We start from the raw sequence: 18,184 nt of genomic DNA, 5'->3' as shown, positions 1-18,184 counted from the left end.
CCCACCACCATTCATGACTGGATGTGGCAGGATTTGAGCTTAGATCTATCCGTTGGTGGTGGGATCACTTAGCTCTGTCTATCACTTGCTGCTTATGCTGTTTGGTATGCAAGTAATTCTGTGTTACAGCTTCACCACATCACATCCTCTTAAGCACCAGTGCAGATACAGGCACCTTGACAAGGATTAGCATGCTGGATGAGGGCAAGCACAATCTGGTGAGGCACTTCACATTCTTCCGTGCAGCTACTGGACAGCGAGGTGGAGCAGGTCTCTGGCAGTCAGAGAATGCGTGAGACAATTCAGTTAATGAGTGTGAGTTGAATGATGAGCTTCTGAAGTCATCCCTGTGTCTGCAGATGCTGGATGTCTGGTGCAAGGCACATGGAGATTTGGCAGATATATCAGAGGGGTTGTGTGCTCTGGCCCAGACTGTGGTAGTGTCCCATCCAGGCCATATGCACTGCAATCACCCACTCTTCAGAGCACCAAGCTTCTCCCATGATCAGACTGGCGACTGTTCTGGAGGGGCAAACCCACTGTATTGCTGACGCTATTGTGTATGAACTCAGGGGTCCATAGCCAACACAACAGCAGTCTAGGAACCTGGACACTGAGCCATCTCCTGGGACTTCAGAAAGGCAGATAGGACCACTTTGCCCTTGTCCCAGTGGATGAGCATCTGCTGCTGCCATCCGAAAGCACCTCTCAGGGCATTCCTGTTGGGGCAGCTTCTCCTCCACCCATCCACAGTCCTCCTCAATTGCCATGGCAAAAGAAGCTACTCCTGTGACTCGGCAAGAGTGTTCTAATGTGGCAGGGCCCTCAAGGCGGCAGCTGCACAGAGGACTCCCACCAAAGTCACAAGCAGATCAGCAGCGTTTTTCCAGCAAGTGAAGTGGGGAGTACTGTGCCAGAGCACAAGGAAAAGAATTGAGAAACTGCACACTGGTCACAAAGCAGGTCATGTAGTTGCATTTTGTAGATGTGATCAAAGACAAGATGTTAGTAAACCTTAAGTTCACTATCCCTCATGCAGAGGTTCATTTTATCTTTAAGCACTGTAGAAATTTAATTTTCAAAATATCCTTGACTCCTCAGGAGTGATGATGAGGAGTCAAGATGTAACAATACCTAAGAATTCAAAATGGTGAGTGCGTTGACAAGATATTCTCAGTGCGCTCACATTCTAGGTGGAATGATGTTGTGACACAGGCAATAAACACCTGAAGCCAAGAATTCATGACCTATTAGAACCTCTGCCTTATCAAGGTATCCCTTGTGTCACAGCCATCCATGTTCCCTCACTTCTTCTTTGCCCTCATCAGAGGAATGCCTGCTATCTTGTGTCTCCCCTTCCTCCAGGGCATCACCTCTCAATGGTGATGTTGTGTAGAGCACAGCATACAACGATCACCAGTGAAACTCTGGATGGCGCTATTCCTGATCTGTCCAGGCATCTGAACCAAATCTTTAGCAGCCTAATTGTCTGTTGGTGAAATGTCCTTTCCGCATCTGTTCCAGGGGCACTCAATGGAGTCATGAGCCATTTCTTCAAAGGGTAACCCTTGTCACCCAGAAGCCAATCATCCAGGACATCAGGTATATTGAATATGTCTGGCACCTGCGAGTTTCAGAGAATATTCAAGTCATGGGTGCTCTCTGAGTACCTAGCGCAGATATGCATAATTCATCAATTGTGGTCACGTACCAACTGGACATTTAAGGAGTGATGGGCCTTCCTGTTAATGAATGTACAGGTCTGACCTGCTGGAGCCTTTATGGCGAAGTGAGTGCAGTTTATTGCTCCTTGAACCTTGGGGAAATGGGTGCAAAGCCTCCGGCTCTTTCCAGTTGACTGTGGCAACCCATTGAAAATGCAATGTACTGACCTGCCGTTTGGAACATCATATCTGTAAAGGCCTTAATGCAGTGGTGTGCAGCAGGCTGTGTTATGCCACTGAGGTCTCCACAGGCAGCCTGAAAGAATCCAGTGGCAAAGAAACAGTCACTTTTATGACCACTGGCAATCCAATGGAAGCTGTCTCCCTGCCAGCATGTCACAGAGAGAGATCACTGTGGCTCTGGACAAACTGAGTCTCCTCCAGCACTATGTCCCTGATATCTGAAGGTAACTTATTCTCTGAATAGAGTTAGAATAGAATAGAATATACTGAATTGGCAGCCTGAATCCTTTTCCACCTCTGATGCAACACCTTCTTGTTCTGGCACAGGTCTGCCACCATCATGCACCACCAGTGCATCCTGAACCTCGCCATCTGCCCTCCTTCCTCTCCCTCTCAATCTCTTCCTCTCCTCCTCACTGGACACCATGATTCCCATGCTTTCGCTACCGAGAAGGTTGAGGTTCAGCTGAAGGCCTAAATTCACCTCACTGCAAGAAAAAATTATACCTCAAAACATCAAATGTATCCCCTGAATAAACAGCTTTCAATATCAAATACTGGCAGCACTCACAGCACCCTGAACTGCTGAGATCAAAGTAAGGACCCAGCTGGTGTCTTTTAACTCTTACAATATTCCCGTGAAAAAAACAAGATTTTTCCACTGGTGTGAATCACACTCTAAGTATTTAATTGCTCCCAGCACATATTATTGCAGTCAACTGGCACATTAACAAGCTTAACAAAGCAATTACATTAATTTTTAATAAGATGGGCAGGCTCCCGATTTCTAGGCCTGTGCACCTACGTATCATTGCATTCGGGTGGGATGACATTGGGAACGCGACTCAACGTCATCGCAAATGATAATCAGCACAGGCACAGTACAAGCCCGTTTTCACTGTATTATTCTGCCCAATGTGTGTATTTCTGTCCTGACATTTTAACTCACTTTTAATAGGAAATCCTCTCTTTTTATGTTTAATCACCTTTTTAAAGCTATGACTCTCTTTATTCCTGCCCTGTTTTGTTTACGTTGCTTACTTTTCTTGTAGATCCTTCCCTCATCTTGCTAGTTTAAAGTCTTTACTACAGCCTAATTACCCAATTTCCTCTAGGACACAGGCCCCATCCCAGTTCATGGAACTGATGTCAGTGTTCCATGAAGAACTCCTCTTTCCCACCCTTTAGCCACATCTTAATTCTCCTGATCTGTCTTTTCTGATGTCAATTTGCAAGTGGCTCAGGCAATAATCCAGAGATCATTATTCTCAAGGGCCTGCTTTATAATTTATAATCTAACTCCTGATATATTTCTGTTGAACCTTCTTTCCTGTTCCTACCTATATAGTTTGTTCCAACATGGAACACAACAACTGGATTTACCCTATCCCTTTCCAAGTTCCTCTCCAGCTGCCATAAGATATCCCTTAGATAAAAACAAAAAAACTGCGGACGCTGGAAATCCAAAACAAAAACAAAAACAGAATTACCTGGAAAAACTCAGCAGGTCTGGCAGCATCGGCGGAGAAGAAAAGAGTTGACGTTTCGAGTCCTCATGCCCCTTCGACAGAACTTGAGTTCGAGTCCAAGAAAGAGTTTTCAACTCTTTCTTGGACTCGAACTCAAGTTCTGTCGAAGGGGCATGAGGACTCGAAACGTCAACTCTTTTCTTCTCCGCCGATGCTGCCAGACCTGCTGAGTTTTTCCAGGTAATTCTGTTTTTGTTTTTGTATAAGATATCCCTTACCAGGTAGACTTGGCTGTAGAGGATTATTCTTTTCACAGGATATGGGTGTTGCTGGCTAGGCCAGCGTTTATTGACAATCCCTAATTGCCTTTGAAGGTGGGTGTGAATCGCTTTCTTGAACCACTGCAGTCCATGTGGTGTAGGTATGCCCACAGTGATGTTAGGAAGGAAGTTCCAGGATTTAGACCCAGCAACAGTGCAGAGAGTCCCCCATGGAGTCCCCATTACAATCACATTTCTATTCTGTTCTTCCCCCTCCCAAACAGCCTTCTAAGCCATAACGCCTTGATGTGCACTGTGTCTGTAGTGTTCCTCCTTATCCTCATAGGTAATGAGTACATCATACCTGTTGGACAGGACCAGGATCTGCAGAACTTCCTTCTCAACCTTTCCTAAATCCCAATACTAAGTTCTCTGTCAGTCACATCCTCTCTTTGTTTTCCCTTGAGGTGTGACTATAATTTGGATAAAACTGTTCAGAAATTCCTGTCCCTCCCTCATGTGGCAGAGTTTTTCTAACTTGCAGTCCATCTCAATGACTCTAAGTTGGAGAGATTTGAGATTGGGACATCTTCTATAGATATGTTGGCTCAGAACAGTCTCACAGAATCAAAGAATATTTACAGTGCAGAAGGAGACCATTTGGCCCATCGAGTCTGCACTGGCTCTCTGAAAGAGCATTCCACCTAGTCCCACTCCGCTGCCTTATCCCTGTAACCTTTGAACATTATTTTTTCTCAACCATCAATCCAATTCCCTTTTGAATACCTCCTGCCTCCACCACCCTTTCAGGAAGTTTGTTCCAGACTCCAGCCACCCTCTGGGTGAAAATATTTTTCCTCACATCACATTTACTCCTTTTGCCAATTATTTTGAATTTGTGCCTCTAGTTCTTGATGTTCTTGAGTGGGAACAGTTTCTCACTATTTACCCTGTCCATACCTCTCAGGATCTTGGATACTTCAATCAAGTCTCCTTTCAGCATTCTTTTCTCCAAGGAAACCAGTCCCAAACTCTCCAATCTATCCTCATAGCTACAGTTCTTCATCCCAGGAACCATTCACGTGACTCTCCTCTATATTCTCCCTCCAATGCCTTCACATCATTCCTCAAGTATGTTGCCCAGAGTTGAACACAGTACTCCAGATGAGGCCTAACTAGTGTTTTATTCAAGTTCAACATGACTCCCTTATTCTTGTACTCAATACTCCTATTAATAAAGCCTAAGATACTATATGCTTTATTAACTGCTCTCTCAGCATGCCCTGCCATCTTCAATGACTTACATACATATATACTGAGGTCCCTCTGTTCCTGCATCTCCTTCAGAGTCTCTCCCTTTATTTTATACTAAATCCCCATATTTTTCCTGCCAAAATGGATCACCTCATACTTCTCTGCATTGAACTTCATCTGCGACTTGTCTGCCCCCAACATGTTTATGTCCTTTTGAAGTTCAAGATTATCCTCATGACAGTTGACAATATTTCTAATCTTCATATCATCCGCATATTTTGAAATCATGCCCTACACACCACAATCTAGGTCATTAATATATCAGGAAGCGCAAGGGTCCCAATACTGACCCCTGGGGAACTCCACTACAAACTTTCCTCCATTATGAAAAACAAGCATTTATCACTACTCTGTTTCCTGTCACTGAGCCAATTTCTTATCCCTTTTGTTCCATGACCTAGAATTTTGCTCACAAGTCTGTTTTGTGACACTGTATTAAATGCCTTTTGAAAATCCATATACATCACATTGACAATGTTTCCCTTATCAACATTCTCTGTTACCTCCTCAAAAAACTCCAGCAGGTTAGTTAAACATGATTTTTCCTTAATGAATCCATGCTGGCTTTCCTTAATTATCCTGAACTTGTCTAACTGACTATTGATTTTTCCCAAACTATAGTTTCCAGAATTTTCCCTACCACTGAGGTCAAACTGACTGATCTGTAGTTTCCAGCTTTATTCTTGCATCCCCTTTGAATAAGGGTGTAACATTCACAGTTCTCCGGTCCTCTGGCACCTCCCTTATGTCTAAGGAAGACTGGAAGATTATCACTAGTGCCTCTGCAATTTCCACAATCACTTCCCTCAGTACCCTTGGAGGCATTTCATCCGCTCCTGGTATCTTATCTGTTTTAAGTAAACATAACCTTTCTAACACCACCTCCTTCTCAACTGTAAATTCTTCTGGTGTACCAGTTACCTCTTACCTCACCTTGGCCTGGGTAGCATCTTCTTCCTTTGTAAAGACAGATGCAAAGCACTCAATCAACACCTCAGTTACTCACCAGCCTCCACATGCAACTCCCTTTTTTAGTCTCTAATCTTTCTTTAACCACCCTTTTATTATTTGCATGTTTATGGAAGATTCCCTTGGGAATTCCTTTTATGTTAGCTGCCAGCTTCTTTTCATGTTTTCTGCTTGCTTTTGTTATTAGTTTCTTTGCTTTCCCACTGGTCCTTCGATATTCAGCCTGATTCTCCATCACCACACCTGACATCTGTCGTATGTGCACTTCTTCCTTTTCATCTTCACCTCTATCTCTCTTATCATCCAGGGGTCTGTGGATTTATTTGTCCTACTTCTCCCCTTCAAGGGAATATACCTTGACATTGTCTGCAGTACTGTTTCTTTGAAGGTAGCCCATTTCTCAGCCATCGTCTTTTCTGCCAACATTTGATTCCAACTCACTTGACTTAGATGCATTCTCATCCCATCGAAGTTGACTTTCCCCCAATTAATTATCCCTGGTCTGGATTGCTCCTTGTCTTTTTCCATGGCCAACCTAAATGTTATGATCACTGTCCCCTAGAGGCTCTCCCATTGATATTTGATCCACTTGGGCCAACTCATTCCCAGAACCAGGTCCAAAAGTGCGTGTCCTCCCATTGGACTGGAAACATGCTGCTGCAGGAAATTATCTTGAACACATTCCATGAACTCTCACCCTTCTTGTCCCTTTGTACTATAGGAATTTATTTGAATAATTGAAATCTATATTTGAATAATTGAAGTCCCCTATATAATCTTGCACCCCTCTGTAATTTCTTTGCAAATTTGTTTTTCTACATCCTTTCCGTTAGTTGCTGGTCTATAAACTACATCAACTGAGGTTATTGCGCCTTTTTCATTCCTTACCTCTAGCCAGAGAGATAACATTCTTGACCCCTCTGGAACATCTTCTCCCTCCAGTCTCCCTTTCCTGTCTCTCCTAAACACCTTGCACCAGGAATATTTAACACCCGCTGCTGCCCTTCTTTGAGCAAGGTCTCTGTTATCGCAATAATATCATAATTCCATTTGCCAACCTGTACCTGCAGTTCACCAATCTTATTCACCGCACTCTGTGCATTCACACACATGCACATTAGCCCTCTTTCACTTTCCCCCTTATTCTGACCCCATCTAACGACTTACCATTGCCTACTCTAATTCTATCAAACTCTCCAAGTATTCTCTCTACCTTGATACTACTCTCTGATATATCCTCATTATCAGTTGATACTTTTCTACTTCCCACCATGAATTTCCCCTGGGTTCACATCCCCCTGCCAATCTAGTTTAAACCCTCTCCAACAGCACCAGGAAACCTTCCTGCGAGGACACTAGTCCCAGTCCCATTAAGGTGTAACCAGTCCTTCTTGTACAGGTCCCATCTGTCCTAGAACCAATCTCAAATCCTCAGAAATTAAAGCCCTCCCTCCTATTCCATTGCTCTGGCCACCTGCTGAACTGTTCATACGAACATATGCACAAGGAGCAGGAGTAGGCCATTCAGCTTCTCAAGCCTGCTCTGCAATTTAATAAGATCATGGCTGATTTGATAGTAACCTGAAAGCAGCATCCCACCTACTCCCAATAACCTATCACCTCCTTGCTTATCAAGAATCTATCCACCTCTGCCGTAAAAATATTCAAAGACTCTTCATGAAATGGTGGTGAAAGCAGAGTTCCAAAGACACATGACCCTCTGAGTGAAAGAAATCCCTACTTCTGTATTCAATTCCCCTCGCATTAAATGATAACATTCTATTAGCTTTCCTAATTACTCACTGCACTTGCATTCTAGCCTTTTGTGATTCATGCACTAGGACACCCAGATCCCTCTGCACCTCAGAGTTCAATCTTCCTATTATCATGCCCATTAGCATATGCCACTGGGCATGCTCTCCTAACTATGCAAATGCCTACTACTATAGCACTTCCAATCTTTCTGTACAGCTGAGCCACCTATGGTGCCACGAACTTGGCTCTTGCTACAGTCCTCTGAGGAAACATCTTGTTCACTAGTATCCCAAATGGAAAAGTGGTTAGAGAGCAAAATAGCCTCAGGGGATTCCTGCACTACCTGCTGGTTTCTCTTAGATACTCTGGTGGTCACCCATTCCCTTTCTGTCTGTGTACTTCTTAGCTGTGGTATGACCATCTCTCTAAATGTGCTATCCACATAATCCTCAGCTTGTGGCTGCACCACAGTGACTCCAACCGCCACTCGAGCTCCGCAACTCCGAGCTCAAGTTTCTGCAGTTGGTAACAATTCCTGCAAGTGTAGTCATTGAAGGCACTTGGTACCTACACGACTTCCCACATCCCGCATGATGCACATTCCACATGCCCGAGCTGTGCTGACATACCTTTATATAAAGCACTCACTGCAGTATTTAAGTTTATTTACTAATTTATTTTAAAGTATTAATTAATTTAGAATAATTCCTATGTATACTACAATTTACTGTGCTTATTAAATTCCAGTACCACCCATAAAAACAACTAAAATTTATCCATTTCTTAATTACACATGTACACGTTTTCAGACTCGCGTTGTTTTCAATCTCCCGGCCACCCACTCCTCTCACGCTGTTTTCAATCTCCCGGCCACCGCTCCTCTCGCGCTGTTTTCAATCTCCCGGCCACCGCTCCTCTCACGCTGTTTTCAATCTCATGGCCATCACTCCTCTATCAATGGCAGCCTTGGCAAGTAGGACCTGGTGAGAAAATTAGAAAAGTGTAATATTTTTAAACAAGTAGTTATACTTGGATTTAACTGAGAAGTGCCAGGAATAAGGGAAATTTAAGGCCAATATAATAATGTAATATAAATAACCCAAAGTAGAATAAAGTTAACGTAAGGGAAGTAGAGTTAAGACATAGCAGGGCGGCTCAGCCGAGTGAAATGTGTGTCCTGTAGTATGTGTGAAGTCATGGACGCCACCAGTGTCCTAGAAGACCACATGTGCAGGAAGTGCTGTCAGCTGGAGAAACTTGAGCTTGAGGTTTCAGAGCTCGAGTGGTGGCTGGAGTCACTGTGGCGCATCCACAAGGCTGAGGATTATCTGGATAGCATGTTCACAACACAGCGTAAGGGCCTGGAGACATTGAGAGAGCCCAAGAGAAGTAGGCAGGTAGTGCAGGAATCCCCTGGGGTCCCGCTCACAAATCGGTTTTCTGTTTTGGAAGCTTGTGAGGGCGCTGGTTCCTCAGAGAACTGCAATCAGAGCCAAGTTTGTGGCACCATAAGTGGTTTGACTGTACAGGAGAGGAGTAAGAAGAAAGAAAGGGCAATAATGATGGGGGATTCATTGGTTAAGGGAGCAGACAGGCATTTCTATGGCTGTAGACGTGACTCCAGGGTGGTATGTTGCCTCCCTGGTGCCAGGTCAAGATGACTTAGAGCGGCAGCAGGACATTCTTCTGGGAGAGGGTGAACTGCCAGAGGTCGTGGTCCACATTGGTACCAACGACTTAGGTAGGAAGGGGGATGTGGTCCTGCAATCAGAAGTTAGGGAGCTAGGTAGAAGATTAGCGAGCAGGACTTCAAATGTAGTAATCTCCGGATTACTCCCAGTGCCACGTGCCAGTGAATACAGAGATAGGAGGATAAGGCAGATGACTCCATGGCTGGAAAGATGGTGCAGGAGGGAGGGCTTTAGATTCCTGGGACACAGGGACTGGCTCTGGAGATGGTGCCTGGACAAGCTGGACAGGTTGCACTTGAACAAAGCTGGAACTGAGTTCCTTGCGGGGCATTTTGCTAGTGCTTTTGGGAGGGCTTTAAACCAACTTGGCAGGGGTGTAGAAATCAAGAGAAAATATTAGAGGAATACCAGGGAGGGACCAAAATACTGGGAGGGACAGATAGCACTAGTATAGAGGATACTATAATAGGCAGATTCGGAGTAAAGGAGAAAGTCATGAAGTGTAATTCAGGGTTACTATGCATAATGTGAATGCACAGAGTATAGTAAATAAGATTGGAGAGTTACAGGCACAGATTTCCATGTGGAGGTATGATGTTGTGGTGATAACAGAGACCTGGCTCAAGGAAGGATAGAACTGGGTGTTAAATATTCCTGGGTTCAAGGTGTTCAGGAAAGATAGGAAAGGAGGAGGGGTGGCGGTATTGGTTAAGGAGAGCATTGTAATGCTGGAGAAAGAGGATGTCCCAGTGGGTTCAAGGACAAAATCAATTTGGCTTGGGCTCAGGAACAAAAAGGGTACAATTACATTGCTCGGTGTAGTCTATAGACTGCCAACTAGTGAGCAGGACATAGAAGAATAAATCTGCAGGGAAATTACAGAGAGATACAAGCATTATAGAGTAGTCATAATGGGTAACTTTAATTACCCAAATATAGACTGGGATAGTGATAGTGTAAAGGGTGGAGTGGGGCAAAAGTTCCTAGATTGTATCCAGGAAAATGTTCTGCAGCAGTACGTGTCCAATCCAACAAGAGAACTGTTGGACCTGGTTCTTGTGTCAGTGTCAGATTAAGTGTCAGTGGGGGAACATTTAGGAGACAGTGATCATTGTTTTGTACACTTTAGGACGATGATAGAAAAGGACGATAGGCAATCCAGAGTAAGAATAATTAAATTGGACGCGAGCTGAATTTGATGGGACAAGACCAGAACTGGGCCAGATAGACTGAAACATAAGATTGGCAGGAAAAACTGTAACTCTTTCGAGTACAAACCCGTTTCCATCTGTTTCAGATGAAGTTACATTGTTTCATAGTTTGCCATTGTGAGATTTGAACTCTTGATCTTGGGGTTACAAACCCAGTACCGGAAAAAACTGTAGCTGAACAATGGGCTACCTTCAAAAAATAATTAGTTTGAACACATTCAAAGTATATTCCACCGAAAGGGAAAGGCAAGACAAACAAATCCAGAGCTCCCTGGATGAAAAAGGAGATAGAAATTAAGAAAAAGAAGGAAGTGCGCCAGTGACGGGTGAAGGGTAGAAAATACAATTGAGAACCAAGGGGAATACAGAAGGTTCAGAGGGGAGGTGAAAAAGCATATTAGAGAAGCAAAGAGGTATTATGAGAAAAGGCTGGGCAGCCAACATAAAGGGGAATCCCAAAGTCTTCTATAGGCATATAAATAGTAAAAGGGTGGTAAAATGAGGAGTAGGGCTGATTAGGGGCCTAGAAGGGAATTTACCCATGGACGAAGGGGCCATGGCTCAAGTATTAAATTAATACTTTGCATCCATCTTTACCAAGGAGGTAGATGCTACCCAGGCCATGGTGACAGATGAGGTTTAAAGTTGATAAGGAGGAAGTATTGAATAGACTGTCAGTCCTTGCAATTGACAAAGCACCAGGACTGGATGAGATGCATCCAAAGATATTGAAGGAAGTGAGTGCAAATTGCAGGGGCACTGGCCAAAATTTTTCAGTCTTCCCTAGACTCAGGAGAGGTGCCAGAGGACTGGAGAATTGCAAATTGTTCGAAAATGGTTGTAAGGATAAGCCCAGCAATTACAGACCAGTCAGTTTAACTTCAGTGGTGGGAATGATTCTAGAACAATTATTTGGGATTGGAAAAATATGGGTTGAGAAGGAAGAGCCAGCATGGGTTTCTAAATGGAAATTATGTTTACTAACTTGCTGGAGTTTTTTGAAGAGGTAACAGAAAAAGTCAATGAGAGTAATGCTGTTGATGTACATAGACTTTCAAAAGGCACTTGATGCAATGCCACACAAAAGACTTGTGAGAAAAATTATTTCTCATGGAATAAAAGGGACAGTAGCAACATGAATACAAAATTTGCTGAAAAATAGGAAGCAGAGAGTAATGGTCAATGGATATTTTTTGGGCTGGAGGAAGGTTTTTAGTGGAGTTCCCAGGGGTCAGTATTGGGACCCTTGCTTTTCCTATAAATATTAATGATCTGGATCTTGGTGTGCAAGGGACAGTTTCAAAGTTTGCAGATGATTCAAAGTTTGAAAGTGTTGTGAACTGTGAGGAGACGGTGTGGAACTTCAATAGAACATAGACAAGTTTGTGGAGTGGGCAGATAGGTGGCAGATGAAGTTCAATGCCGAGAATTGTGAGGTGATGCATTTTGGTAGGAAGAACAAGGGCAGACAACATAAAATAAAGAGTGAAATTTTGAAGGGGGTGCAGGAGTAGAAAGACCTGAGTGTATATGTGCATAGATCATTGAAAGTGGCAGGTCAGGTGGAGAGAGCAGTTAATAAGGTATATTAATAGGGGCATAGAGTACAAGCTGAATTTATATAAGATACTCGTTAGACCTCAGCTGGAGTATTATGTACAGTTCTGGGTGCCACATTATAGGAAGGATGTGAACACATTGGAGGGAGTGAAGAAGAGATTTACAAGAATGGTTCCAGGGATGAGAAGCTTCAGTTATGAAGATAGATTGGAGAGGTTGGGACTGTTCTCCTTGGAGAGAAGAAGGCTAAGAGGAGATTTAATGGAGATGTTCAAAATCATAGACTCATAGACGTCTATAGCACAAAAGGAGGCCATTCGGCCCATCATGTCCGTGCTTGTCAACAAATATCTGACTACACTAATCCTGTTTTCCAGCGCTTGGCCCATAGCCCTGGAGGCTATGGCAACACAAGTGAACATCTAAATATTTCTTAAATGTTATGAGAGTTTCTGACTTAACCACCTTTTCAGACAGTGAGTTCCAAACTCCCACCACCCTCTGGGTGAAAAAATTTCTCCTCAACCTCTACCTCTTACCTTAAATCTATGTCCCTGGTTATTGATCCCTCTACTAATGGAAAAAGTGCCTTCCTATCCACTCTATCTATGCCCCTCATAATCTTATACACCTCTATCAGGTCCCCTGTCAACCTTCACAGCTGCAAGGAAAACAATCCCAGCCTATCCAATCTTTCCTCATAGCTCAGACCCTCCAGCCCAGGCAGCATCCTGGTAAATCTCCTCTGCACCCTCTCCAGTGCAATCACATCCTTCTTATAATGTGGTGACCAGAACTGCACACAGTACTCCAGTTGTGGCCTAACCAGGGCTTTATAAGTTCCAGCATAACCTTCCTGCTCTTGTATTCAATGCCTTAGCTAATAAAAGGCAAGTATCCCATATGTCTTCTTAACCACCTTATCTACCTGCCCTGCTACCTTCAGGGATCTATGAATATGCACGCCAAGGTCCCTCTGATCTTCAGTACTTTCCGGGATCCTACCATTCATGTAATCCCCTGTCTTGTTAGCCTTCCCCAAGTGCATTACCTCGCACTTTTCCAGGTTGAATTCCATTTGTCACTGCCCGCCTGACCAGTCCATTGACCAGTCCTGTAGTTTACAGCTATCCTCCTCATTATTTACCACACTACCAAGTTTTGTGTCATCTGCGAACTTCTTGATGTTTGAGGCAAATCAACTGACATGTGGAGGGCTTTCAAACGTCAGCTGTTAAGAATTCAGGACCGGCATGTTCCTGCTAGGATGAAGGATAAGTATGGCAAGTTTCAGGAACCTTGAATAACGAAGGATATTGTGAGATTAGTCAAAAAGAAAAGGGAAGTATTTGTAAGGGCTAGAAGGCTGGGAACAGATGAAGCCCGTGGAAAATATAAAGAAAGTAAGAAGAAACTTAAGCAAGGAGTCAGGAGGGCTAAAAGGGGTCATGAAAAGTCATTGGCAACCAGGATTAAGGAAAATCCCAAGGCCTTTTATACATATGTAAAAAGCAAGAGGGGAGCCAGGGAAAGAGAAGGCCCACTCAGGGACAGAGGTGGGAATCTGTGTGTGCAGCCAGAAGAAATGAGATAGATACTAAATGAGGGTACTTCTCATCAGTATTCACCAAAGAGAAGGACTGAGCGGTTGATTTGTCTAGAGGAGAGTGTGTAGATAGCCTGGATCATGTTGAGATCAAAAAAGAGGTGTTAGGCGTCTTGAAGAATAATAAGATGCATAAGTCCCCAGGGCCAGATGGGATTTACCCCAGAGGCAGGCAAGGGAGGAGATTGCTGGGGCCTTGACAGAAATCTTTGTATCCTCACTGGCTATGAGTGAGGTGCCAAAGGACTGGAGAATGGCCAATGTTGTTCCATTGTTTAAGAAAGGTAGTAGGGATGATCCAGGAAATTACAGGCCAGTGAGCCTTATGTCAGTGGTAGGGAAATTATTGGAAAAGATTCTTCATGACAGGAATTACTACCATTTGGAAGCAAATGGCGTATTAGTGAGAGGCAGCATGGTTTTGTGAAGCGGAGGTCATGTCTCACTAACTTGATCGAGTTTTTCGAGGAAGTGACAAAGATGATCGACGATGGAAGGGTAGTGGATGGATTTCAATAAGGCCTTTGACAAGGTCCCTCATGGCAGACTGGTACAGAAGGTAAAGTCGCACGGGATCAGAGGTGAGCTGGCAAGATGGATCAGAATTGTCTTGGTCATAGAAGAGGGTAGCAGTGGAAGGGTGCTTTTCTGAATGGAGAGCTGTGACTAGTGGAGTTCCGCAGGGATCAGTGCTGGGACCTTAGCTGTTTGTAGTATACATAAATGATTTGCAGGAAAATGTAACTTGGCTAATTAGTAAGTTTGCAGATGACACTAAGGTTGGAGGAGTTGCAGACAGTGAAGAGGATTGTCAAAGGATACAACAGGATATAGATCAGTTGGAGACTTGGACGGAGAAATGGTAGATGGAGTTCAATCCGGACAAATACGAGGTAATGCATTTTGGAAGGTCTAATACAGGTAGCAATTATACAGTAAATGCCAGAACCCTTAAATGCATCAATGGGCCCCCCTGCCCATCTGGGTGTACAGGTCCACAGGTTACTGAAAGTGGCAACGCAGGTGGATAAGGTAGTCAGGAAGTCATATGGCATGCTTGCCTTCATCGGCAGGGTCTTGAGTATAAAAGCTGGGAAGTCATGCTGCAGCTGCATAGAACCTTGGTTAGGCCACACTTGGAATATTGCGTGCAATTCTGGTGGCCACATTACCAGAAGTATATGGAGGCATTGGAGAGGGTGCAGAGGAGGTTTACCGGGATGCTGCCTGATCTGGAGGTTATTACCTATGAGGAGAGTTTGGAGAAACTCGGATTGTTCTCACTAGAGCGACGGAGATTGAGGGGCGACTTGATAGAAGTTTACAAAATTATGAGTGGCATGGACAGAATAGATAGTCAGGAGCTTTTTCCCAGGGTGGAAGAGTCAATTACTAGGGGACATAGATTTAAGGTGAGAGGAGAAAATTATGGAGGAGATGTGCGGGGCAAGTTTTTTACGCAGAGGGTAGTGAGTGTCTGGAATTCGCTGCCAGAGGAGGTGGTGGAAGCAGGTAAGATAGTGGTGTTCAAGAGACATCTTGACGAATATATGAATAGGATGGGAGTAGAGGGATATGGACCCCGGAAGTGCAAAATGTTTTAGTTTGACAGGCAATATGATCGGGGCAGGCTTGGAGGGCCGAAGGGCCTGTTCCTGTGCTGTACTTTTCTTTGTTCTTTGTTCTATAACCCCTACATTTAAGTCCAAATCATTTATGTACACGACAAACAGCAAGGGCCCCAGCCCTGAGCCCTGTGGAATCCCATTGGAAACAGACTTCCAGTCACAGAAACATCCCTGTACCATGACCCTCTGCTTCTTGCCTCTCAGCAAATTTTGGATCCAATGTGCCATGTAGCCCACTTCAAATGCATTATCCCATCAACAATTCTAGTTACCTCCTCAAAAAATTCGATCAAATTTGTCAAACCCGACAATCCCTTAACAAATCCATGCTGACTATCCCTGATTAATCTGTGTCTCTCCAAGTGCAGATATATTCTGTCCCTCAGCATTTTTTCTAGTAACTTCCCCACCACTGAGGTTAGACTGACTGGCCTGTAATTTCCTGGTCTATCCCTTCCTCCTTTTTTGAATAATGGGACAATGTTAGCAGTCCTCCAGTCCTCTGGCACCTCACCTGTGGCCAGAGAGGATTTGGAAATTACTGTCAGGGCCCCTGATATCTCTTCCCTTGTCTCCCTCAACAGTCTGGGATACATCTCATCTGGATTTATCCACTTTTAAGGCCGTTAAACCTACTCGTACCTCCTCTCTCTCTCTATGTTAATTTCCTTTAATATTTCACAGTCCTCCACCCTGATGTCTATATTTGCGTTGTCCTTTTCCATTGTGAAGACCGACGCAAAGTATTAATTGAGGACTGCACCCAGATCTTCCAGGTCCACACACGGATTACCTCTATGGTCCATAATTGGCCCTACTCTTTCCCTAGTTATTCTATTGCTCTTTATATATTTTAAAAAAAAACCTTTGGGTTTTCCTTTATTCTATCCACCGATGCTTTCTCATATACCCTCTTAGCTTTCCCAATTTCCTTTTTAAGTTACCCTCTGCACTTTTTATATTCATGAGGGGGCTAGACAGAGTAAATAGGCAGAAGCTGTTCCCACTTGTAAAAGGATCAAGAACGAGGGGCCACAAATTTAAAGTGATTTGCAAAAGAAGGAAACGTGACGTGAGAAAAAATTTATTCACACATCGAGTGGTTCGAATTTAGAATGCACTGCCTGGAAGTGTGGTGGAGGCAAGTTCAAGAGGGCATTTGAATAGAAACAATGTGCAGAGGTATGGGAAGAAGGCAGGGCAATAGCACTAGGTCATAATGCTGGTGCAGACACAATGGGCTGAATGGCCTCCTTCTGTTAAATTCTGTGATCACCATCTACAAGCTCCCACATTCTGCACTCCGAACATGAAACCTGCTCTGCCATTTTGCAGGTCATCCTTATTTTTATTTATTTATTTATTAAATTCTTTATTCATAGTTGTTAGCAACTTTATCAAGTAGCTTAACTAGTTTAGCTTACACTTACACTTTACTGGTCCTAGTTTAAATTACTGCTCTGGTTTAGAGAAGTAAAGGAAACCTTCCAACTCACCAACCAATCACCTGCCAGCCTACCTAAAAAATGCTACTGGGTCTTAGCACTCAGGTCTCGCTTTCTCTCATTCCCTCTCTCAGATAGATTTGTGCTCTGTAAAAGACTTTGTTGTCTGAATCTTTTAACTAAAATAGCTTGTGTGGAAAATATCTCTACATATTTGCCTAGAATAATGTAAGCTATTATTATGTGACATAATATTTTATCAAGCAAAATAAATATAGAACAATTTTCAAAAACATGTATTTTCGAACATTTACTTTCCCAAATTAAATAGAAAATTTTGTGATTTTCTGTATGAGGATTTTTAGTAAAACACTTCCAAGAAAGAAAGATAGCACCTGGCACAACCTTGTGACACAGCAATTGATTACAGATTTCTTATTTTATTATACCTCAAAAGTAAAGTCCCAAAAGCACCTCTTCCTCATTGCGCCAAATTCCCTCACTCACCAAATTCCCCACATTAAGTAAGTATTTTGTCAAAGCATCAAACTGGACATCTTACAGCTTACCTCGTGTCTAAGCAAAAACTCCTTTTGGCAAAAATTCCAAAGAACTGAGCCAGCCCCTTATCTATATGGTCCAACCATTATTCCATGAGATTTTCAAATGCTTTCACAATTACCATTGCATTTGCCTGATTTGAACAATTGTAATCTTAATATAATTTAACAAATACTGATTTCCCAATGTTACATTGTTTATTACATGCAGGAACAAAAAGTAAAGCAGGAAAAGCATGATAAGAAGCAAAGGAAAATCAGGCACGTTTTGCAACATGATGAGCCACCACCTCCTTGGAGCCCCCCTAATAAAACAATACCATTTGGAAAATAAAATATTACATATCAGTGTTGAATCTGCATCTTTTAACCAAAAATGCCTCATGTGGAAAATATCTGTACGTACTTGCTTAGATTAATGTAAGTTATTATCATGTGACATATTTTATCAAATAAAATAGATACACAGCAATTTTCAAATACACTTATTATCATTAAGGCTTTATTTTCCAAATTTCAATAGAAAATTTATGATTTCCTGTATGAGAAAGAAAGGTAGCACCTTGCACAACCTTGGGACATAGCAAAGACATCTGATTCATTACTTTTTTGAATAATAGTAACATAGGAAATGTGGAATCTGGCAACCAATCCATGCACAATAAAGTTCCAAAAGCAGCAACAGGATAAATGACCAGACAGTCTGGGCTGAATTTTCTGGCTGGTGGGGGTTGGAGCGGGAGCAGGAGCAGGCGATTGGGTCCACCCCACCATTTTACGCAGACGGGCCAATCAAGGCCTTCCAGTGT

General features: G+C 43.2%; 1 protein-coding gene across 1 annotated transcript in view; it reads left to right on the top strand.

Moving 5' to 3' along the window:
• Positions 1–17,801, top strand: part of map9 (microtubule-associated protein 9) — a 213,032-nt gene extending 195,231 nt beyond the window's left edge. The window contains exon 11 of the mRNA XM_041193456.1: positions 17,587–17,801. Coding sequence (XP_041049390.1) covers positions 17,587–17,709 — 123 coding nt within the window. The 3' untranslated portion in view covers positions 17,710–17,801. The remainder of the gene's footprint in view (positions 1–17,586) is intronic.
• The last annotated feature ends 383 nt before the right edge of the window (positions 17,802–18,184 follow it).

The sequence above is a fragment of the Carcharodon carcharias genome, chromosome 1, assembly GCF_017639515.1.
Source record: "Carcharodon carcharias isolate sCarCar2 chromosome 1, sCarCar2.pri, whole genome shotgun sequence".
Taxonomy (NCBI): domain Eukaryota; kingdom Metazoa; phylum Chordata; class Chondrichthyes; order Lamniformes; family Lamnidae; genus Carcharodon; species Carcharodon carcharias.
This window is presented reverse-complemented; position numbering and strand designations above follow the sequence as displayed.